We start from the raw sequence: 23,528 nt of genomic DNA, 5'->3' as shown, positions 1-23,528 counted from the left end.
TCATCATAGTCATCATCATCATCTCATCTCATCATAATCGTCTTCATAATCATCATCAGTGTAATCATCTTCATCCTCATCCATTTCATCTTCAGTAAACTCATCCTCATCAACTTTTTCATGATTACCTTCATATTCGTACTCATCATCATCATCGTCTCCATTAGCTCTCTTTTTACCAAACATCATAAAACTCTTCAATGGTGAAGTAAATGATGATCCACTTACAGGTCTCTCTTTTTTACCATTTGGAGTTTGGGTTACCAAATCTGGGTTTCCAGTATGATCCTCTTTGTCTGAAGCGTTATGAGTCAATTTATCACCTTTCTTCATGCCTGTAGGACTTTCTGTAACAGCTTGTTTAATACATTCAGCAGCATCATCACTATCGGTTAAATTCTCAAAATCAATTGGTTCACGCCAGTAATTGACATCATTGAACTTCTCATCAGTTCTATACTCATCCATAAAACTTCTAGGCGATCCTGGTGATCTTGGTGAGCCCGGCGGAGAAGGTGTGTTGTGATTTTGCATATATTCATTCCATTGAGCATTGTTCCAGTATGATGAAATTGAGCTAACAGCTCTGATAGGTGGGAAGAATTGATCCACCAATTCTCCAATATGCAAGTATGATGATTTATAACCAGCCAATTCCAACAATTCCATATGCACTTCCCCATTAGGGTTTATTGTGAAAATACGATGAGGTGGAATGTTGACAGATCTATAACTAATCGCATCAGTGATTCTATTACCAAATCCAGCATAGAAAGGAGTGTGTTCATTGTCGTCATCATCATCATCATCTTCTTCTTCGCCAATAACGGGTGCGAAATACAAGCTTTTAATATCCGAAAGACAAGCCATTTTAAACACTTCCGGTTTCTTCAACACCACTTCACGACGTAATGCGGCAAACGTTCTATCTGGACTCAAAATGACAGGACCTCTTGGTAACTTGTACCCATCTTGGTTTATACCATGTAAGTATTGTCTAGTAGTATCAGCTTGACCAGCAGCTCTAGCAGTTAAATAAATAATATTGTATCCATTTTGACTAATGTCTTGAAACAAATTAGCAACACCTGGATGGGTCCAATCACGACCAATCAAATTCAAAACATGACCCAACGCATCTGATTTGGTGATAGTACCATCAATATCTGATATAACTATCGGTGTTGTTGATTTCCAAAGAAACAAATTAGCAGTGACTTGAGAATTAGTTCCATGTGCTTGAAATTTAAGAGTGTTCTCACCATAATGTAAATTCATTTGACATAATTGTTCAGAAGTCAACCTAAGGGTTTTGAAATAAGTTTTCTCTGATTTTTCCCCTCCAGTTTTTGCCGAGGAAGAACTTGTATTTATTGACGCAGAAGTACTGGATTCCGTTACTGGTGCACTGGTTTCCAATGATTCATCGTCATCCGGTTCACCGGCTTGTAATTCATCACTAACATTTGAAATTCTATAGTTACCATTATCATCTTTACTGATAATATGCTCCCATGCTTTGATCTTTTCCCCATGTGAATATTCACCTTCGAATTCTTCCAAAAATATCTTCTTGAACAATTCATCAGAATTTTCAATATTCTTTTTTGAGTTTGCCTTATACCCATCCAAATCAATAAGCATATCTCCATTCAAATCTATCTTTGTAGGAATGTTTAATTTCTGTGTGATCTTTTTGGCACTTTCAATTGCAACTTTCGACGACACAGAAGGAGTCGGACTCTTTGCTCTTGCCACTGGACTTGGAACGTCACTCAATTTAATTTTGTCTTCAATTGAATCCTTATTTAAATCTAAATCATCCGGTGGTTCAGTGGCACCAGTTGTAGGAGACGAATCAGGGGAAGACAAGGGCGAGATAATTGGGGATGTTAACACATGTTGAGATAAGCCAGGATGATCACCTTCGAGTTCAAAAACAAAGTGAGCTTCTCCTCCTTCACTTAATTTCATTGGCAAATTGGTCTTAGTGCCATTCACATATAAATCAATTTTCTTTTGGGATGGTTTGGCAATTTGTAAAACACCAAACCGAACGTGCCATGGTGAAGTGTGTAATGTTCCATCAGGGTGTTCAACAACTATAACATCAATTGCTCCTGATAAGGTAGCTGGATTCAATGAATTCCATTGACTATAAACGTAATCTCCGACTTTCCCAACGTATTGCATCTTGTAAATTGTAGTTGGTTATCAATGGCAAGTATGTTGATTTGTCTAAAAAAAAAATGAAGAAGCTGGAAAAATAGAGGGAACGGCAAGCAAAACGACAAAAGAAAAAAAGAAGAACAGAAAGTGGTTTTACTGAGGGAGGATTACCGGAAGTAGTGGTAGCAAAAAAAAAAAAAAAAAGAATATGAATTTAGTGGAGAGACAGAAAGTGACAGAAACTGAGAGGATTTCATAATAGTAAAGTCATTTTTTTTTTTTTGGTTTCCTACGGGACGCCGTCGTACGCGGCACTGATACGAGACATTTATTATTTTTTTTGCGCCATGAGTTTAAACTCAATTGTATGTACAGATTTAATGCTGCCAACAAATGGTTGCATTATTGAATTACCTTCCAGTTACCAACAGCTCAACAATATTTGATATATTTCGTTTTACAACAAATATCAGTTTTCAATAATAACCAGAGAGATATTCCTTTTATTTTTCACTACATACAACTACACATAAAAACAATTAAAGCAATCAAAGCACAAAAGAGAAAGAACTAAATAATTGTGACAGGATCAGCACCACTAGCAATGTTACATTGGTGCATCATTCTTTTTCCAGCATCACCTAAATGAGCTAGTTCAGAAACAACTGAATGGGTGACTTGTCTATTACCGAAAATAACCAAATCACCTTGTTTCCAAGCATGTGCATAGACTTGTTCTGGAGAAATTGCTGGTCTTAGGAATTGATGTGCCTTTTTTCTAGCATCCTCTAATTCTAAAGTTTCAATAGTACCATCTGGTTTCTTCGTGTGTAATTTATACAAACAACATCCATGTACCTGCAAATGATGTTCTTTAGTAACTGGGTTAGTCCAAACCATTGGTAATTTCTTTATCTTTGACTCTTCCCATTCTGGTAATTTGTCAAATGGAAGTTCTTTGCCCTCACTAACCATAGTAATACCATCAGAAGTAGCTCTAGCAGGAGATATGAAGATATATGGATGTGGAGCGTATTCAACAGTTGTGTTCAAAGCAAATTGTTGGTCATCTTCACTCAAGTTTTTAAATGCTTGAGCACCACTAAAGAAACAAGTAGCACCTCTAGCCAATTTCAATTCACTTCCATCATCTTCATAAACAATTGTTTGGTATTCTGTTGGAGGGATTCTGATGCCCAACAAGGTGGTAACTTTTGGTGGAGATAATCCATACAAAGCACTATCAATGTGCCATCTGTAAAATCTAGTTTGATTCTTATTTTTGATCTGATCCTCGGTTAATGGAGTATGGTGGAAAGTAGTGTGACTTGGGTGTGTTAAAGAAATAGTTTCTCCATTTTCATTACCTGGTTCATCAGCTTCAAAGACACCTTGGCCCAAGATTTGAACTTGTGGTTGAGACTTGACAGAACAACCATCTTTTTTCAATACAGACTGATCATGTCTAAATTCTTTACCATGACCATAACCACCGCTTTCATCTTTAGGTTCTGGGATAGTTGGATCAAATCTTTTGGTTAACAAATATTGAGACTTCGGAGACAATTCAACTTGATTTGGAATAAGTACAACAAAATGTCTTTGGACAGCATCATCCAACTTGGCAAAATCATCATCATTTAAAGTAGATGGATCATTGTTACAATAGGAAGGTAATTCAATAGAACAACCAAATGGTGCATCTGCTAATGGAGTTACAGTTAATGAATCTTTATGCATTTTATTTTGAATATAATTATTTGGATATAGTATATTAGTTGATTATTTCTTAGAATAATTAATTGAAAGAGGTGAGTTTTAGTTTTTGGGAAAATTTCATGGGTATTTATATGTGTGGAAAATATGATAATCATTAGATAACAAAATCACTGGTTATCAAAAAAACTTTCATTGCTCCGTAGGAATCCCGTCGGAGAACGGAATTTTTAAAACCTGGGGTTCACCGATTGCTATATATGCAACACAAAAAAGAAACAAATAAAGTCATTTCAAAATTTCGGAGTGCCGATTTGTATTTTACCGTTTTCTGGATTTCACCGAACCATATTAGGTTTGGATTACAAATAATTCTCCTTATGTCATACGATCATGTATATCTAGATAGTTTTAACAACTTGCTTGATAAATGCGTTCGCAAAATCCAACGGAGACTCCAACATCCAAAAAAAAAATCTCGCGGGAAGAACAAGAAAGAAGAAAAAAAAAAGTTGAAAATTATGGTGAACTGGAAGTTATCTATATTTCAACAAATAACAACAAACAATGGGTAACTACATAACAGTTGCCACTTGTAACTTAAACCAATGGGCATTGGATTTCGAAGGGAATAGAGATAGAATCTTAGAATCTATCAAAGAAGCAAAAAGACAAGGTGCAACTTTAAGAGTTGGTCCAGAATTAGAAGTCTGTGGGTATGGTTGTTTAGATCATTTTGCTGAAAATGATATCTATCATCACAGTTGGGAAATTTATGGTGAAATAATTGCTAATCCAGAGACTCACGGAATTGTATTGGATATTGGTATGCCTATCATTCACAAATCTATCAAATATAATTGTAGAATCATCTCATACAACGGAGAAATCTTATTGATCAGACCTAAATTGTACTTGGCTAATGATGGAAACTACAGAGAAATGAGATATTTCACTGCTTGGAATAGACCAAAGTATTATGAAGATTATCAATTGCCTAAATTTATCAGTAAAATCACAGGACAATCAAGAGTCATTTTTGGTGATTGTATTATTCAAACTTTGGAAACTAGATTGGGTTGTGAAACATGTGAAGAATTGTTCACTCCAAATTCTCCTCATATTGCCATGGCTTTGGATGGTGTTGAAATATTCACCAATTCTAGTGGGTCTCATCATGAATTGAGAAAATTAGACACAAGATTGAAATTGATCACTGAAGCAACTAAAAAATGTGGGGGTATTTACTTGTATGCTAACCAAAAGGGATGTGATGGTGATAGATTATATTATGATGGATGTGCTAGTATTATTGTTAATGGTAATGTCTTGGCCCAAGCTTCCCAATTCTCATTAAAAGATGTCGAGGTTATTAGTGCTACTGTTGATTTGGACGATGTTAGAGCTTACAGAAACCAAAAATCTGCCAGTGCTCAAGCTGTTAATCAAGTGGAAAAATTCAAGGTTTTATACACTGATATTGAATTATCTCCAAGTGACTACCTTTTTGATCCTACGGTAATGCCAACCAAGCCACAACCAATTAAATACCATTTACCAGAAGAAGAAATCGCACTTGGCCCAGCTTGTTGGTTATGGGATTATTTGAGAAGATCTAAATGTGGTGGTTACTTCTTACCATTAAGTGGAGGTATTGATTCATGTGCTACTGCCGTTATTGTTCATCTGATGTGCAGATTAGTCGTTGAGGCTATTCCACATGATAAACAAGTCTTGAAGGATATTCAAGCCATTACTCATGATGATACTTTTGTGCCAAAGACACCACAAGAAATTGCCGAACGTATTTTTTACTCATCATTTATGGGTACTGAAAACTCATCGGCCGAAACAAGATCCAGAAGTAAGGAATTAGCGGCAAAGATTGGGTCATACCATGTTGATTTAAATATGGACAATTTGGTGGGAGCTGTTGTTTCATTATTTGAAGTTGCCACAGGTAAAAAACCTATTTTCAAGATATTTGGTGGTTCACAAACTGAAAACTTGGCATTGCAAAATATCCAAGCTAGATTGAGAATGGTTTTAAGTTATCTTTTTGCTCAATTGTTGCCTTGGACAAGAGGTAAAAATGTTCCTGGGCTACTTGTTTTAGGAAGTGCTAATGTTGACGAATGTTTGCGTGGTTATTTAACCAAATACGACTGTTCATCTGCTGATATTAATCCTATCGGTGGTATTTCTAAAACTGATTTAAAAAGATTCATTGCATGGGCTGAAGATAAGTTTGAGTTACCAATTTTGCATGATTTCTTAACAGCTACACCAACAGCCGAATTGGAACCAATCACAAAAGATTATGTTCAAAGTGACGAAATTGATATGGGAATGACATATGATGAGTTATCAAGATTTGGTACTTTACGTAAGGTCGACAAGTGTGGGCCTTTGGCTATGTTTATTAAATTATATCATGAATGGTCTCAGCCTCCATATAATTTAACTGCTGAGCAAGTTGCTGAAAAGGTGAAACGATTCTGGTTTTTCTATGCTATCAACAGACACAAGATGACGACAATGACTCCTGCCTACCACGCTGAACAATACTCACCAGATGATAACAGATTTGATTTAAGACCATTTTTGATCAATCCAAGATTCCCTCATGCTAGCAAGAAAATCGATGCCTTGGTAAAAGAGATCAACGAAAGACAAAAAGAAATAGAAGCCAGTAATAAGAGTGTAGATTAGGTACTATATATTAGAAGTAATATAAACCATTACCTCCCTTATTAACATCTATTTGTGTATTTTTCCTCCCCATTTTGGAACAATTCCTAAATCTTCCTTCATAAACTTTTCAGGAGCAATAGCTCTTTTGATATAATCAGTTAAACATACAGCAACATGATTTGGTAAATCTTCATGTACAAAATGACCTGATTTTTCATTATTTTTAAATACAACCAACTGGTATTTACCTTGCATTTGTCCAATCATTAATTTCTTATCCAAAGTTTCATGAGTAGATAAAATCAATAATTTTGCACCTTTGAAATTCAAGAAATTCTCCGATAATCCCGTAAACCACGAACCCCAATATGGTTGTGTAATAGAAAGATCAGTTTTCCATGTTAAATCCTTATTAAATAAATCAGGAATTGACAACTCGGCTGATTGTTCATTAAATAACAAAAAATTCATATGCCACAGAATGGCTCGAAATACGGAATCAAATGATTTTGGACGTCTTTCAATAAATTGTGGCATAGCATTCAATGATTGAACAGCTGTTTCTTCAACAATATCTAATAGTATCAACCCTTTGATTTTATCATCAGGATGTTCATTTACATATTTGGCAAAAATGGATCCTCCCAAAGAATGTCCCAACAAGAACAAAGAACTTGGTTGATGTTTGGAAATAAATGTAGATAATACAAATTGGGTATCCTCAACCATTGTACTCATTGAGAAATCGTTCCCGGTATTTGTACTTTCTCCATGACCTCTTATATCAAATAAGAATATGCTTAGCGAATCATCTTTGATATGATTAACTAAATTAGCAAACGTCATAGAAGAAGAACCTGCTCCATGTAAACAAACAAGAACAGTTCCATCTAAATTCTTTGCCTGTTTATAATATGTTTTAAATCTATTTCCTTGTTCTGTTTCATAAAATTCTTCCGTGAACTGTGATTTTTTAAATTCGTGATATTTTTCAAGAATCTCTTGGTCTTTAGGATTAGATTTCTTTGGCGTGTTGTTGGTAGGATGTATTGCTGGTTCCGGAGAGGCTAAGCCTGATAATCCCAAAGCTGATTCTTGTTCTTTGATTCTTTTAAGAAACGTCTTGTGCAAGTTTGACATGGTGGATGCAAGTTTAAGATACACCAATGAAATTGAAAAAGATGATGTAAAGCTAGATAAAACAAATTGGTATGTATACAAATTCCTCGTTAGTAATGTGGATGCGCCGCCAAGTGATGGGTACGAAACCAGGAGTATTTTCACACAACTCATACCATAGTGCAACAAAAAAAAAGTAAAAGAAAATGTGAGAATGTATCTCCCACTGACAAACGTGTGAGTGGATTGTATTTATGTATTCATAGTTATCAGCTTCATTTTCATGCAATGTCTTATGATCTTAGTAGACATTTCAAGTATATGGCAATAAGTCTATTTGTCGGGTACAAGGCGTTGCTTAATAATGAGACACCTGTGTCTTGTATAGTAGTCAATTCCAAAACCGATGAGATTATAAGTATCGGTTACAATTATACCAACCACTCATTGAATGGTACCCAACATGCAGAATTTATAGCTCTACAGAGATTTGAAAGCGATGAGAGTATTAATTACAGTGATTTAATTTTGTATGTGACAGTAGAGCCGTGTATAATGTGTGCATCATATTTACGCCAATTGGGTATTGGAAAAGTGATTTTTGGTTGTGGGAATGATAGATTTGGTGGAAATGGAACAGTATTGCCAGTACACAAAGATCCAAGTTTACCTAACAAACCATACTTGAGTGTGGGTGGGATATGTCGAGCTGAAGGTATACAATTATTAAGAAACTTTTATATCCAACAAAATGAAGCAGCACCTAATCCCAAAGTTAAAAAGAATACTGCAATAGAAAGCAAAGAATATCCCGGCAACGAATTCACAAGTCTTGATAAGAATGAGTTTTTACAATTTTATGGTGAAGATAGAGAGATAATTTATGATGCAACTGATCTCGAGATCACTCCGCAGATACACAAAGGTTATGATATAAAAGAGTTTATTGATCTTAAACAATTGCAAAAGGTGCGATTTTTACAAGATGAGTTAGGAGAGGTTACTGAGGAACAAATCACTGAATTCAACAATTTATTTTTCAATGTGAATGATGATAATAGGATTAATTACGAAAAACCCATTGGTAAGTACAATAGTAAGAAAAGGCATTTAGAAGAAGATATATAGAAATAAACGATTTTATTCCCAATTTGACTAGTAAAAATTGGAGCAAAAGAAAAACAAGTTAAAAAAAATTCAAGTGAACAGAAAAACATACTGGAAACTGAGAATTGAGAATAAAAAATTTAAAAAATAATATTAAGCTGACTGAAAATTGTATGGTTTTTAGCGTGGAACACAATACGACATAACAAAACACCAGTGAAAAGAAAATTTTGAAAGAATGGACGATTCAGATGAAGAATACGTAAGAACAAATTCACCATCTTCGAAACTTTCATCAGAAGTTCCAGAAGCGAAAGCATCACCACGAGACAAGAATGGCGTTTCTACACGTACTAGATCATCACGAAGAGGAGAAGTTAGTGATTTAAAAGGGGCAAATGGTTATGCATGGGAAGATGAATATCAAAGATCATGGGATATTGTGAAAGATGATGAACTGGGAAGTAATTCGTTTGAAGCTATGGTTCAATCCATCATTGAGAATCGAAAGAAGAAAATTATGAAGAATCCTAGTACTCCATTCCAAAGAGGTATCATTAGAACTTTGGTAATTATAATAGATGGATCACTGGTCATGAGTGAAAAAGATTTACGACCTAATAGATTATCAATGACATTGTCATATTTACAAGATTTTGTTACCGAGTTTTTTGATCAGAATCCAATATCTAGATTAGGTATAATTTTGATGAGAAATGGTATTGCCAACTTGGTGAGTGAAGTTAGTGGGCTGCCACAGTATCATATAGATAAAATCAGACAATTAAAAGCAAGACAGCATAATAGATTCGAACCTAAAGGGGATCCATCACTACAGAATTCATTGGAGATGGCAAGATCGTTGCTAAAATTTAATTTTGGTTCTACTTCCAACAACACGAAGAACTCCAAAGAGGTGTTGATTATATTTGGTGCATTATTCACAAGTGATCCGGGCGATATACACAGAACGATAGACAATTTAATCAAGGATGAAATCAAAGTCAGTGTTATTGGTTTGTCAGCTCAGGTTGCTATTTGTCAAGAGCTTGTTAATAGAACTAATAAAGAGCCGCGAAACTCCCAGTCAAAGCATTATGGTGTTATTATGAATGAGTCACATTTCAAAGAATTGTTAATGGATTCAGTGACCCCTTTACCATTGACAGAATCAGAAAAGCGCTTACAGGATGCACAATCAGAAGATGGGGGTGTTCCAGTTCTACGTATGGGATTTCCATCGAAAGTTCAACCTACTTTAACTTCAGTTGTTACAGGAACGGATATGATCATTGAATTCCCACATTTAAATGCATCTTTCCCAACCCAAGGATCTGAAGATTCAAAAGATGCTGTTGAGATTCAAAACAATCGAGCCGTTGCTGCTGCTTCATCTTCAGTAATAGGTTATCAATGTCCACAGTGTAAGAGTAAAGTTTGTAATTTACCAACACTTTGTCCTGTGTGTGGATTAATGTTGATTTTGTCTACTCATTTGGCAAGATCATATCATCATTTGGTTCCACTTGCACAATTTAAGGAGGTGCCTGTTGCTCCAGTTTATGATAGTGAGTTTTGCTTTGGATGTCAATTGAAGTTTCCTGATGGGGTTAAAGCTGGCACACAGAAGGGTTCATTAGAATCAATGACAAGTTCTCGTTATCGTTGTAAAAGATGTGAAAAGTCATTCTGTATAAATTGTGACGTGTTTGTCCATGAAGTTTTGCACACCTGCCCAGGATGTGAAAACATGTAACAATAAAGACTCGTTGGGCTGTGCAATAGTTAATGTAATGAATAGTATATTTTAGTACTAGTAAATATTTATACAAAGAGAATATCTCATAAACGTTATAAAAAATAAAGATATGAATCAGAATACTATTATTATTAATAATAAAAATAACAATAAAAACCAAATTTTAAACAGTTTAGTCAAAGAAAAGGATCAACTAACAAGTACTTATCTAATATTTCAGTTATTACCTTCCCAGGTACTGTTGTTGCCCTTTTTACTACCCCAGGTAGAGTTACCGCCTCCACCCCAGGCACTGGCACCGCCATTTCCACCCCATGCAGATTCTGCACCACTATTACCACTACCACCATTGTTACTTCCCCATTTGGATGTATTACCTCTTTCCTGGTTTCCACCCCAAGCAGAAGTGTTTCCTTTATTTCCGCCCCAAGCAGACGCACCACCACGATTTCCACCCCAAGCACTGGCACCTCCACGGTTACCACCCCAGGTTGATGCACCACCACCGCGGTTTCCACCCCAAGAAGAAGCACCACCGGCACCGCCCCAAGTAGAAGCACCACCGGCACCAGCACCTCCCCATGTAGAAGCACCACCAGCGGCAGCACTGCCATAAGCAGGAGTTTTACCACCAGCACTACCATAAGCAGGGGTCTTGCCACCCCATGTTGAGGCACCACCTGCTCTATCACCACCCCATGAAGAAGCACCACCGTTAGAAACACCACCTGCAACAGCAGGAGTAGCACCTCCCCAAGTAGATCTACCACCACTTGAGAATGTTGGAGGCATAGCTGGGGCTCCAAAACGTTCATCTGGAGCTGCGCCAATGAATCTCATATATGGAACCGGTTCACCATGTACCATAACATTCAAATGCTGCTTACGCACCTTGATTTTCTTACTCTTGGTGTGCAATTCAATTCTGGCAAATTCATCATCAGCGTCAGTGACTTTACCTTTCAATCCTTTGTAACTACCACTAGTCACTTGAACATCTTTGTATATCAATTTATCTCTACCCCCGATTCTCGTTTTCAATCCTGCCATAGCACTTGGATTTGGCAATCTTAAGTTTGGATTCATACTTGTCAAATCTGGACCTAGACTCTTCGACACCATAGCATCCTTTGTGGAAACGGTGGTAACATTCATACGGTTGGCAACAAAAATACCCAAATTCTCTATAACTTCTGTAGATTTGATAAACAACGAGTTTTTGTAAATATGCACAATAGCACCTTCTCGAGACTTATCACCCAACAATTCCTTAACTGTGTCACCAACTCTAATGGTCATACCGTGCCTATCTGTGGCAACTTGTTCACGACGACTTTGAATTATCTTGGAAGCGATACCTGAAGGCTTAACATCAATTAATCGACCATCAGTGGTAAGTACACCAAAGATATTCTTTTCTGCTTTCACAATAACACCAACAGTTAAACTACTCAATTCTACCAAATCCTTTATGTCGTAATTACTCTTCATTTGATCGACATTAGATGATGCATCTGTCGCTTTGATCAAATAATTGGCAAATACTTTAACATCTTCTCTGGTTTGATCACTAACAAAAATAACGGAGTCCCCGTCGATTTTAATAACCAAACCAGTTTCATCAAGATGTCTACCTTCAACTACTCTAACATGATCACCCTCATTGAATATCTTTCTTAAATCACTGGCAGGGACAGTTAATCTTTGGTTGACAAATTTAGGATCACCACTATCAGTAACTTTTATTGTCACCTCAGTTAATGCAGCCTCAGTAACAAGACCGATTGTCTTTGCTTGTTCCCCACGACGAATTTCAACTTTATCACCAGGTTGGAATGCAGTGGAAGACTTACCGTCACCTTTGTTATTCTTCAATGTGGCAGCAATAGCAGCTAAATTCAAACCATCTTCATCTGTTTTGATTTGAAGTTTATCCAACTCTTCAAGACTTGGGTGTACGTCTTGTGTTTGAAGGAATTGGATTCTGAAATCCTTGTACAAGAACCCATCAATATAGTCATTGTTAGCATAACGGAAATGTCCACGACCACTTCCATTTTGGAGCTTTTCTGGATCATAGGTTCTGGCTTTGTGCTCACTGAACAAAGCCTGTTGTGGTCTAATCTTTGATTTCACACGTTTTCCGTTTTTATCTAGCGTATCATTCACACCATAATCAAGTCTTGGAACAACTTTACAACGTACATCTAACCCGTTTTCTGACAAGTTATCAACTATTGCTAAATCACCTTTGTAAGCACCTCTCTTAATTCTTACATAGATACCAGGAACAACTTCAACATCAGTGGTTTTAACTTGCTTCAATAAATCTGGGTACTCCTTCACTGGGACCAATAACTTATCTCTCATAAAGACATTGACCATACCCTCAAGGGCCCTGTCAATGGCGTCCGGTCTTTTAGCTTCAATGTAAATATAACCTGTAAATGCATCTCTTTGGAAGACTGTCAAAATGTCTAAGGGAGTACCTTGTCTTTCAAGGGTTCTTTTCTTCTTGTACAATTTACGAACCAATTCTTTTTCTTTACCCGGAGACACCCTAATTGCATAGATAGAAGGATCGTTAATAGAAGGCATCAACAACTTTTGGGATACTGTACCACTAGCAGAAGTTTCTCCTCTGTAGGCAGTATGACTCTTTCTATATCTTTGTTTCAATTCTTCTGCTATTTTTTCGGCATCTTCATCTTGAACCTTTTGACGACGATTATCAAATTGTCTATGTAATCTATCATCAGTATCAACTCTTTCAACAGTTTCAATTGGGGCATGATCGTCTGTGATAAACTCTTCTCTCAACATTTCTGCTTCTTCATCATCTTCGTCATCGTCCTCATCTTCATCATCGACCTCTGCTTCAATATCAAAGAACTGATTAGCTCCTCTTCTTCTTTTTCTTTTATGGGAAACTTCGTCTTCTTCGTCATCTTCATCATCATCTTCTTCTTCTTCTTCTTCCTCCTCCTCTTGGTCTTCTTCATCGACCTCTTCGTTTTCACGTGGACGCTTTGATTGTTGTGTTTCTTCTCCATCTTCTTGATCCGCTGCTCTTCTGAATTCTTCATCAAAAGTTAAGTCATCTTCTTGTGGAACACCTGGTTCCGATCCAATTTGATTTTGATCTTCACTATCAGACATTGTTCAATATGTAAAGGTTGTATTAATAATTAATCAACTTATGAGGAAAAAAGGACCAAAAAATAAGTGAATGACTTGTATTTGTTCAACCTCTTTTTTGCTACAGTTTTTTTTTTTTCTCCCTCTCGTTCTTCAAAATTTTTTTCAGTGAACAACAACAATCAACCTGCAAAATTAAACAGAAAAAAAAAAAGAAAACAGATATAGGGTCGTGTACTTTGTTCACCATCTACTCTTCATCAACATAAATATGTACTAAATAATTTAATAATTTACCAACAGCATTTATATGCCAGGGAACTAATTGACTGGTTTTGTCGCTGTAATTTGAACCTTCAACTGGGTTATCGATAGACTCCATGCACAATATATTATTCAAAGCAATCATTTTCTTATATTGTAACATCAACAATCTCATTAATACATCTAAATTCCAATAGTTTGAGCAACTAAGAATATTAATCTCAAAAAGTATATATGATTTCTTTCTGGTATCATCCTCATCAGACTCATCTGCTGTATCATTGATGTTCATCATCAAATAACCTGTTTTCATACAAAACCTTGTAGGCGAGTTGAATGATGGAAGGGGTAATCTTGGAACAACGCCATAGATATCGCTATCAGCACGGTCCAATATCATATCAGGATCAATTTCCATACCTCCACTAGATGTGCCACCAGGTGTGAAATCTTGTGGAGACAAGAAATTGGCTGGCGCGTTAAGGAACTGTTGTGGAGAATGGAAACTCAATCCATTTGGAGACATAACCAAAGCTCCACCTGAAGCTGGTGAAGAATTATTCGACATGGAAAAACCTGTTTTGAAATTGAAAAACGAATCCTTATCTTGTGTCATTGACATCGGTGATGTGCTGGTGCTAGATTTGTTTGCCACTTCTTTCAACTCACTTGAACTGACAATTTTTGGTGTTTGACACACAGACAAAACTATAAGCGAAATCTCTTTATGCTTCAGACTCAATCTCTTCCAATGGATTAACTCATCGTCAGGAATTATGCTATTCACTCTTGTCAAGACTAAGAATTTCTTACCACCAAATGTATTACCGCCAAAGGAATTAATTTCATCATTTAAAAATTTGAACAATTCAGTAGAACAATTCCACATATCATCTGTGATTGCCATAACGTCCATGGTATCATTTCTGTGGTGCGATCTCAGCTGATCATTAACGGACCCTGATGGAACTGAGCAATACCATGACTTTGTATAAACAGCTTGTCCCAATGGATCAGACCAGGATGCAACAAACCAATTTTTATCTATGGATCTTTCATAGGCAAGATGCAAAAAGATATCATCATTAAAACCATTATCTCTGTAGGAGTTGTTGATAAATTTGAACTGGATCTTAGATGGTGGTTCCTTCACAACAGTGGTGAATATGTTCTTGGCTATATTTTTATTGGCTAAATCATTTGGGCACTCATTGTATAGATTCATGGAAATTTTTGTCAACTTAAAGTTGTTAAACACCTTCAATGTAGACTCATGATTAACCTTCTTGACTATTAATGACGAAGGAACAATCTTGGTGAATATTTCAACCAACGGTAATTGATGACTCATTAAGGCAACTTTGAAATTTCTAAAGATTTTGCAAATTTGCAAGTCAGAGTTTAAACTTTCATTGAAATTCACAAAGAACAATAACAACGGTCTATCGAATTCAAAATTATTGGTCTTGTTGATTAAATCCAATTTGATTAATTCAACCAAAGAGATCAACTTTTTGTTTGTTTGAATGTAAAAGTCATTGTACAGCTGGTTAGGGTCTTTGCTTATCAACACTAAACCATCCGAAATTGGGTCTAAATCAGCTCTTGTCTCAACCGTAGATAGATTGACCTTCGAAATAGTACCAAAGTTACTTTCCTTATAATTTTGCACCAACTGTGCCAAGAACTCACTCGCATAAGATGATGAGCTTCCATTTGCCTCGGCAATTAACAATATTTGGAAATTCTTCTGCTTCTTTACTGGAGCAAAATTCAAATACTTCCAGAATTCTAATCCAACATTATTCAAATTCAAGATGTTTCCATTTTTCAAAACACGGGTTTTAACAACAGGTAACTTAAAATAGTCATCATCATTAATAGAATTTCCTAAATTTAATTTGCCGATTATTTCCTTATACTTTTCAAATTTCAATTTATTTTCATTATTCACATCAAAAGAATCCCATTCAATGCTTTTCAACTTCTTGTAAAGTGTTTTCGGATCTGCATAGCTTTCATCTTCATTATCAACTTCATTCAAGAAATTTAACTGGTTGTCTAACGGATCTTCCATCTCCAAGGATTTCACATCATGAAGTAACTCAATCAACTTTACGGGGTACGTGAATGGGAAAATCTTTGCTAACCCATTAAAAAATGATTCTGGTGGTAACCTTAATTCTCTAACACTATCTGATAAATCCTTAACATTGTTGACGTAGTACAGAAAATTATCAAAACTGGTGGATCCAAGATCATATACAATATTAGGAGTTATAAAACTAAGGAAATCTTTCAAATGCTCCAATTTGACAATCATTTCATTGCTTTTAGTTATATCCAAATCATTTTCCAGATCTTCGTCATTAATAGTGAATGATGGCAAGAGTTTGTTGCTTGTTAAATTGTTCATCAAGAACAATGATGGAATTGTTGCAACATTAATGTTTCTTAAAAGCAATGGAAGGTAATTCGAAGACTCGCTAATTTTTGATGGAGAATCTAATACTGCTGATTTGCTTGTAGTATCGGGGTTACCAACCGTAGGTTGTAGCTGCGGCGACTGTTGACTTTGCGGAGGATCAAAATACATTGGTGACATAGAACTTTGTATCTCATTGGTGGAAAATGGAGAATCTGGTTTCAATGCAAATTTGTTAATTTGACTTGCAAATGGTGAACCAAATCCTTCAGCGTTTAATGATGAGTTTGCAAAAGGTTGTTTTTCCGTGCCATTATTCTGAAATTCCTGTCCACCTGTAGCAATGTTATTAGTTGAAGCTACATTATTGTTCTGCTGATATACCATTGATTCATTATAAGTATTCAATTTCAATGGAGTCAAATCCCCAATATCAGGTTCTTCATCAACATCACTTTCCTCTTCATCTTCATCATCATCATCATCATCTTCATCTTCATCATCTCCTTCATCCTCATGTTCATTATCTTGGCCATTTTCCAGTCCACTACTTGTAGTTGACGATTCTATAACTTCCATCTGTTGTTGAAGTTTCTTTTTATCCTCTGTGTTAAACGATGGCTCCATACCGCTGACACTTGTTGCTCGCAATGTTCTCTTCTTGGTCTCAAAATCGATATCCTTGGAGGAATCCTTGTCGACATAAAACTTACCACCCTTACCATACTTTGTGTCAATATCACTTTTGATGATTGGATTAAACAAAATTGGTGAAAAAACCGATTTCTGTTGTGGCATTTGCAGTGCCGGAGCAGACTGTCCGTACACACCAGCAGAAGAATTACTAACATTATCATATGCTCCTTCAAAAGGGCCAACAGTTGGTGGGTTGGTAGCGCTTGCTGACTGAGTAATTGTTGACAGAACTAATGGAGTTGGCACAATTGGCAAAGGCGCACCTGGATCTTTGTAGTCAGGACTACCATCCATTTTTTTTATAGTCATTTGATCCCTCAAAATGTCAATATATGAAGGTTTGACTTCCTTTGGCTTCAAATTCTCTTTGTTATTCTCCACTTCTTCGGAAGGAATATTTGGTAATTGGTCCTTGACAACCTCTTCACTTTGTGGTTCTTCTACTGCCACATTGGATTCTGATTTTTCATCGGCAAACAAATCATCTAAATCATCTGCATCCACTTTTACTGAGTTTTCTTTAGAGTCTTCTTTTTCTTCATTGCGTTCTTCATCACTATCATCACCTCCAAACAATTCGTCAATCTCCATGTCGTCATCTTCAGATTTCTCAATTTTCTGTTCCGTGATATTTGTATCGTCTCCTGGATTCAAATTGGCCTGATCTGTTTTGAAAAACTCTTCAGTATTCTGCAATGTGAACATTTCTGCATCCATTGGGGTAGTTGCACTCAATCCAATAGAATCAATATCCTTGGGGATTTCTGTCACAGACCCAATTCCAGAATTAGAATGAACACTTCCAACACTCAATGGCGGATGAGTCATCAGTTGCAGTTGATTATTTTGGGGCACTTGCTGTTGCTGTTGCTCTTGTTGTTGTTGTTGTTGTTCTTGTTGCGCCTGTGCTAACATCTTCTGTTGTTGTAAATGGGTATTGTGTGTTATTTGAAAATCAAGAAAATCTGCAATTAAATTTAATGGATTGTTTATATCCGGTGTGTCTGATATGATCTCTTGTTTTAGATTTTCAAATTTTCCAAATTGTAATAAACACAATTCCCACGGCCAAAGTATGAACTTTTTATTGTCCACTGAATGAATGAATTTGCCAATAAATGACGTTTGATGGTTTAAATGCTTTAGATTTGGGATAAGTTTGACCCAGAGACTACTTTTGCTACAATCAATACCCGTTGTTAGTCTTAATAATTCTAGTAATTTTTCATTCTCGACTTGTGGTTTCTCAACAAGATTGTTTCTTAAGTTCGTTGCATCAAACAAATGACACCTAATCCCACTTGGCACTAAATAAATCACATAATTTGTTTCAATGGAACAGTCCTGTGGGTATGCAAGTGACGAATCGAATAACCTGACGGATGGTTTTTCTAGGCATGAAAGTAACAAGTCTCCGTTTTGAAACAATACAGGATCAAGACATAGAATTGAGTACGATTGGTCCTTATTTGATATTACACAGTAGTTTCCAAATAACTTCACCAACCCTTGCAATGACAAATTATACAAAATCATTTTCTTTATTGCCTTGAGGAAACTCAAACCTGCATAGGTTAAATATTCATTAGGTACTTTTAATGGATTAGCAAACTGCTCCGAAGTTGCAGTGTCTGATTGTTTAATAGAAAGTTGGGGGAACTCTTTAACCAAATCAATTATAGATTCCACATTATGACCAAATGTAAAATAGTACAAATTTTTGTTGTAATAAGTGATTAAAATTTCCGGGAACTGATGTCTAATTGTCAACTCTAGTTCCAACAATGCCTGGTCATTATTTGCGGCAGATTCATATATCGTATAATTGATACTACCCAAATGGGCTAGTTTGTAGTAATGAGTAGAAATACTCGCAGCATTTGCCTCTGCCATTTTGATTATTGATGAAATATGTGATTCAAAAATAAATGTAGTAACACTGTCTTTACGTGAGTTGAAAATTAAACTAGTGAATATAGCTTTGTTGGACAGTAGATCGGTGCGGTAGAGGAAGTGGAAAAAAATATATAAAAAAAAAGGAAGAAAAAAAAAACTAATCTGAAGTCAAACAGAATACAGAGAGAAAGAGAGGCAAGAAAAAATTAGGTAAATTATACTTTATAAATACAATATCAATCCGATTGCGCGCATTCATCAAAGCTCCTTTCAATCATTCCGTCAGTCGGTTGGTCGGTTGGTCGGTCACTTTTAGTTCAGTAAGATACCTGTGATTCAAAAAAAAAAACGACCTTTACCAATGTTAGGGATTTGATCTGTTTAGGTAACATCTGCGATTATACAAGTTTGTATTTATGACATTGTTCTCGTTCTGTCTGTGTTTCCTTTTTGTTGTCATTTGCTAGTCATTTTTTTCATGTACATGGCAGTTGTAAACGAATGGTATCCATTTGTTGTCTCACCAACAATAAATTGATAAAAACTTGAATGTAATAAGTCAAATATCTCATGACCATTAATAAACACATTATGTTTATATATATAAAAAAAAGAAATCAATTATGAAAGAAAACACCAAGCGTGATTATTATTTTATACACTTGTTAATATTATCTGGATGCGTGGTTGTTCCCTAGATGTTTTTTTTTTCTTCTTCTTCGTCTTCTTCTAGTTTAAATCTCTTTTCTTTTTGCAACACGTATCAACGGGTCAAATGTGTCTATGTTTACACTTCTATTCATCAGTGTCCTATTCAAGAGGTATGAAATTGAAGCTAATTGAGTCACTCAGACCACTGAGTTCCTATTGGGACTCATCCAGTTCTGCCTCTATTTTAATCTTGCCGCACGAGGTGATTGCTAAAATCTTACACTACAAGTATGTAAGGGATCAACAACTCAAGTACGTTTATCATATGATTAAAACTTGTAAAGAAATTTATTACAATCATGTATCATTGCTTTACACTCTAGAGCCTGTGGTTGTGAGTTTGGCCAAATATCCTAATGGAATATCAGTGGAAACCTTGCGGTTGCTAAACAAAAGTCAAATATCTAATCAAGTGAAATGGTTACAGTGGGTCTTGACCCCTAAAATCACCACCACAAAAAAGCACCAAGACATGGTCATTAATTGTATCACTGATTTCCCTCGACTTACTAGCCTTCATCTTTCCATCAGCTCGTTGGATTTATTAACCAATCTAACCAAGTTGCCGACAAGCGTTACTTCTTTAGAGATCTGTATCACAACTCAGGTAAATCCTGCCTGGAATATGGAAGGTATTTCCAGAGACATCCCTAAACTTAACTTGAATGTGTTGAAGTTCCAATCTTTTTATCCCTTAAGCTTAAAGAAATATTATTATCCAATTGTAAGATCTACTTTGGTTTCAAAATCGCCATTGTATTCCTGGTTGGCAATTAATGATAATATTCCAACCGCACACAAGAACTCTCCAATCAATCAAGTTTGTGAAATTTTGGCTGTCTTGTTGTACAACGCGAGGTTTTCTTTACAATACCTTCACATTGAGAAATTGCATCCAGTATTTTTGTTTCGTGTTATGGAAGTAGCCTTCTATCCAATTTCATTCCTAACGCCACCACTTTCAGATTTGAGTGATTGTAATGAGTTTCCAGAATTGAAATTAATTAAAGTGGACAATTCCTACCTGTTGACAGATGATTTGCTTCTAAAGTTCTTAGGGCAAAAAAAGGAAAAACTAATCATCACGGATTTCATGTTTCAAAAAGAAGTTATTGAAGTGAGGATAGATGAGTTTCAGACCATTTTCAAAATAATTCACCATAGAAACGAATATTCATGTATGAACTTGTTTGCTGAATTGAAATTCAAAGAATAATGTTACGTAGGTGTGTGTGTGTGATGTTGTTTTTCTTTTTTCAGCTACAAGTGGAGTAAATCGTATGAGTTTTGTGTAATTTCCGAAGTTCACATAGTTAATTTAACGGGTACAAGTCCCACTGCAAATTCGGGTTGTCTGAAGCAATCAATTCCTTGTTACTCCACATAATAATCTGGAAACTATAAAAGAGGATGTGAATTTCTCCTATGATCGAGATCTTGTATGTTTTTTTTTTAATCTTTTGCTATTAGAATCTTTATTGATAATGTCAGAATACGGATTTGTTAGAATCACTAGAGTTGTCGAAGAAGCAATCGCATCCCCAAGGGATCCAACTCCACAACTAAACACTCAGTTGCCATTAGATACACCATTAGCTAAGTTTGTGTACGATTATGCTAAGGAAAAGCTTCCAGTTGAAACTTTCAATCATTCGGTCAGAGTTTACTTTTATTGTGTAGCTATTATCAAGGATCAATTTCCTGAATGGGATTTAAACTACGAAGTTGTATGGGTGACTAGTTTGTTGCATGATATTGGAACTACCCATGAGAATATGAACACAACCAAATTATCGTTCGAAACATGGGGTGGTATTTTGTCCCGTGATTTGATTTTAAGTAAAACCAACGGTAACAAAGACTATGCCGATGCAGTTTGTGAAGCAATTGTGAGACATCAAGATTTTGGTAATGTTGGTTATATAACCACGTTAGGTTTGATTTTGCAAATTGGTACTATGTTGGATAATGTTGGTGACCATAGCCACTTGATACATATAGATACTCTTGATGCTGTTAACAAAGCATTTTCAAGAAACAATTGGTTGAATTGCTTTGCTGATGCTATTGATTATGAGAACAAGTTGAAGCCATGGGGCCATACCACTGCATTAGGGAGTGATTCAACTAGAACGCGTATTCTTAGTAACAAGCTTAAATACGAAAAGTTGTAAAATGTAGTCACATAGTTTGATAGTTTTCTTATTTTGTTTCAAATATAAAACAGATAAAATTCCTATCGTTAAAATAGAAAACGAGTAAAAAAAGAAAATGCGGAATCGATTTTCAACATTCGCGTAAAAAAAAAATCTGCTGTAGTGATCCTGCAACCTCAGGCTATTTTCTCTTTTCAATTTTAACCACAACAAACCACTATCATGTCAGAAGAGAAGAGAATTCGTATGTGTTGTTATTATTATAAATGTGATATTAATAGAATTGAATACTAACTTGAAGTTGTATGTGTGTGTTTATCATTTCTTAACTGGTGAATACATTTATTTGACCCTTGCCAGAGGGGGCTCGCCACGAAAGAACTAATTGAATAAACACATAAACAACAATAATCCATAGCAATATTAAAAGCATCCGATTTAGCAGATGAAATCCAGACCAAAGTTTTTGAATTATCCGAACAAGCTTTGTCAACATATAAAATTGAAAAAGATATTGCAGCCTTTTTGAAAAAAGAATTGGATCAATTATATGGACCTACTTGGCATGTTATTGTCGGTAAATCTTTTGGAAGTTATGTTACCCATGAACAAGGATACTTTGTTTATTTCTATATTGGTGATATGGCCTTTTTGATTTTTAGAAGTGGATAGAGCAACAGAAGTAAAACATAAGTAAGTTGATTAAAAGAGTATGCTTTTTAGTGTATGTTGTATCAATTTAGCCTAAATAAATATACCTATTCGGTGAATTTTTCTTCTTGACCACCAAATAAAGTGTAAACTGGAGCATCTAATCTATCTCTACCTTTCAAGAAATCCAATTCCATAACAAACAAGTATTCAACAATATCAGCACCTGATTTCTTAGCCAATTCACCAGCACCATAAGCTGAACCACCAGTAGCCAAAATATCATCAACAATTAAAACTTTAGAACCCTTTGGAATGACATCTTGTTGGATTTCAAAAACATCAGAACCGTATTCTTTTTGGAATTCGACTTTATAAGTTGGACCTGGTAATTTACCTGGTTTTCTAACTGGTATGAAACCAGCATCTAAAGCCAAAGCCAAAGTTGGACCAAATAAGAATCCTCTACTTTCCAAACCAATAACATAGTCGATCTTCTTGTCACCAACATGTAATTTGAAAGCTTTAACCAATTTGTTGAATAAATCTGGTTTAGTGAAAATTGGTAAGAAATCTTCAAATAAGATACCTTCTTTTGGGAAATTTGGGAATTGTTTCAAATTAGATTTTAATTCTTTAGCCAAAGCGTTAATTTCTTGAACTCTTTCTGACATTATAAGTGTGTGTTTTAGAATAATATCTCATCAAAAAAGCCGATGATTGATACAAGAGATAAAATAGAAATTTTAAATTGCATCGCGACATGTGGGCCCAACAAGAAAAAAAAAAAATTGAGAATCAACTTTGATCCAAATAAATACGACATTAGTTCCAATGTCGCAATCTCTCACTCGCAACGCGTGTAACAATCTATTCATCAAAAATCAAAAAAAAAAAAAAAGCAAATTCAAAACAATCGCAAAACAAAAACAAATATTCATTTAATAGAAGACAAACAGTTTACTGGCGGTTTTTCTAATTTTATCATCAATTTACAAATCTTCATTTTCTTATTCTCAATTGCATT

General features: G+C 35.5%; 11 protein-coding genes across 11 annotated transcripts; 5 read left to right on the top strand and 6 right to left on the bottom strand. All coding sequences in view use genetic code 12, as the record gives it.

The window, feature by feature from the left end:
• Positions 1 to 18: 18 nt before the first annotated feature.
• Positions 19 to 2,193, bottom strand: SMP2 (phosphatidate phosphatase; the record flags this gene model as incomplete). Its single annotated transcript, XM_002546894.1, has 1 exon — positions 19 to 2,193. The coding sequence occupies one exon, from the start codon at positions 2,191 to 2,193 to the stop codon at positions 19 to 21; it is 2,175 nt and encodes a 724-aa protein (XP_002546940.1).
• A 546-nt stretch (positions 2,194 to 2,739) lies between these two features.
• On the bottom strand, positions 2,740 to 3,909 carry CTRG_01245 (uncharacterized protein; the record flags this gene model as incomplete). The annotated part of the gene is made up of 1 exon (XM_002546893.1): positions 2,740 to 3,909. One exon carries the CDS (start codon positions 3,907 to 3,909, stop codon positions 2,740 to 2,742), a length of 1,170 nt encoding a protein of 389 aa, XP_002546939.1.
• A 543-nt stretch (positions 3,910 to 4,452) lies between these two features.
• Positions 4,453 to 6,597, top strand: CTRG_01244 (glutamine-dependent NAD(+) synthetase; the record flags this gene model as incomplete). The annotated part of the gene is made up of 1 exon (XM_002546892.1): positions 4,453 to 6,597. One exon carries the CDS (start codon positions 4,453 to 4,455, stop codon positions 6,595 to 6,597), a length of 2,145 nt encoding a protein of 714 aa, XP_002546938.1.
• A 48-nt stretch (positions 6,598 to 6,645) lies between these two features.
• PPE1 (carboxylesterase-mitochondrial 37S ribosomal protein YmS2) lies at positions 6,646 to 7,872 on the bottom strand (the record flags this gene model as incomplete). Its single annotated transcript, XM_002546891.1, has 1 exon — positions 6,646 to 7,872. The coding sequence occupies one exon, from the start codon at positions 7,870 to 7,872 to the stop codon at positions 6,646 to 6,648; it is 1,227 nt and encodes a 408-aa protein (XP_002546937.1).
• A 114-nt stretch (positions 7,873 to 7,986) lies between these two features.
• On the top strand, positions 7,987 to 8,826 carry CTRG_01242 (tRNA(adenine34) deaminase; the record flags this gene model as incomplete). The annotated part of the gene is made up of 1 exon (XM_002546890.1): positions 7,987 to 8,826. The coding sequence occupies one exon, from the start codon at positions 7,987 to 7,989 to the stop codon at positions 8,824 to 8,826; it is 840 nt and encodes a 279-aa protein (XP_002546936.1).
• A 217-nt stretch (positions 8,827 to 9,043) lies between these two features.
• On the top strand, positions 9,044 to 10,561 carry CTRG_01241 (TFIIH/NER complex subunit; the record flags this gene model as incomplete). The annotated part of the gene is made up of 1 exon (XM_002546889.1): positions 9,044 to 10,561. The coding sequence occupies one exon, from the start codon at positions 9,044 to 9,046 to the stop codon at positions 10,559 to 10,561; it is 1,518 nt and encodes a 505-aa protein (XP_002546935.1).
• Positions 10,562 to 10,780: 219 nt separating this feature from the next.
• On the bottom strand, positions 10,781 to 13,723 carry SPT5 (transcription elongation factor; the record flags this gene model as incomplete). Its single annotated transcript, XM_002546888.1, has 1 exon — positions 10,781 to 13,723. One exon carries the CDS (start codon positions 13,721 to 13,723, stop codon positions 10,781 to 10,783), a length of 2,943 nt encoding a protein of 980 aa, XP_002546934.1.
• A 229-nt stretch (positions 13,724 to 13,952) lies between these two features.
• SRB9 (Srb9p) lies at positions 13,953 to 18,980 on the bottom strand (the record flags this gene model as incomplete). Its single annotated transcript, XM_002546887.1, has 1 exon — positions 13,953 to 18,980. One exon carries the CDS (start codon positions 18,978 to 18,980, stop codon positions 13,953 to 13,955), a length of 5,028 nt encoding a protein of 1,675 aa, XP_002546933.1.
• Positions 18,981 to 19,758: 778 nt separating this feature from the next.
• Positions 19,759 to 20,910, top strand: CTRG_01238 (uncharacterized protein; the record flags this gene model as incomplete). Its single annotated transcript, XM_002546886.1, has 1 exon — positions 19,759 to 20,910. One exon carries the CDS (start codon positions 19,759 to 19,761, stop codon positions 20,908 to 20,910), a length of 1,152 nt encoding a protein of 383 aa, XP_002546932.1.
• Positions 20,911 to 21,178: 268 nt separating this feature from the next.
• Positions 21,179 to 21,868, top strand: CTRG_01237 (cyanamide hydratase; the record flags this gene model as incomplete). Its single annotated transcript, XM_002546885.1, has 1 exon — positions 21,179 to 21,868. One exon carries the CDS (start codon positions 21,179 to 21,181, stop codon positions 21,866 to 21,868), a length of 690 nt encoding a protein of 229 aa, XP_002546931.1.
• Positions 21,869 to 22,608: 740 nt separating this feature from the next.
• Positions 22,609 to 23,175, bottom strand: APT1 (adenine phosphoribosyltransferase; the record flags this gene model as incomplete). The annotated part of the gene is made up of 1 exon (XM_002546884.1): positions 22,609 to 23,175. One exon carries the CDS (start codon positions 23,173 to 23,175, stop codon positions 22,609 to 22,611), a length of 567 nt encoding a protein of 188 aa, XP_002546930.1.
• Between the last annotated feature and the right edge of the window lie 353 nt (positions 23,176 to 23,528).

Source organism: Candida tropicalis (genome assembly GCF_000006335.3).
Source record: "Candida tropicalis MYA-3404 genomic scaffold supercont3.2, whole genome shotgun sequence".
In the NCBI taxonomy this organism is placed as follows: domain Eukaryota; kingdom Fungi; phylum Ascomycota; class Pichiomycetes; order Serinales; family Debaryomycetaceae; genus Candida; species Candida tropicalis.
The sequence above is the reverse complement of the archived record's forward strand: the minus strand, read 5'-3'. Positions and strand labels throughout refer to the sequence as shown.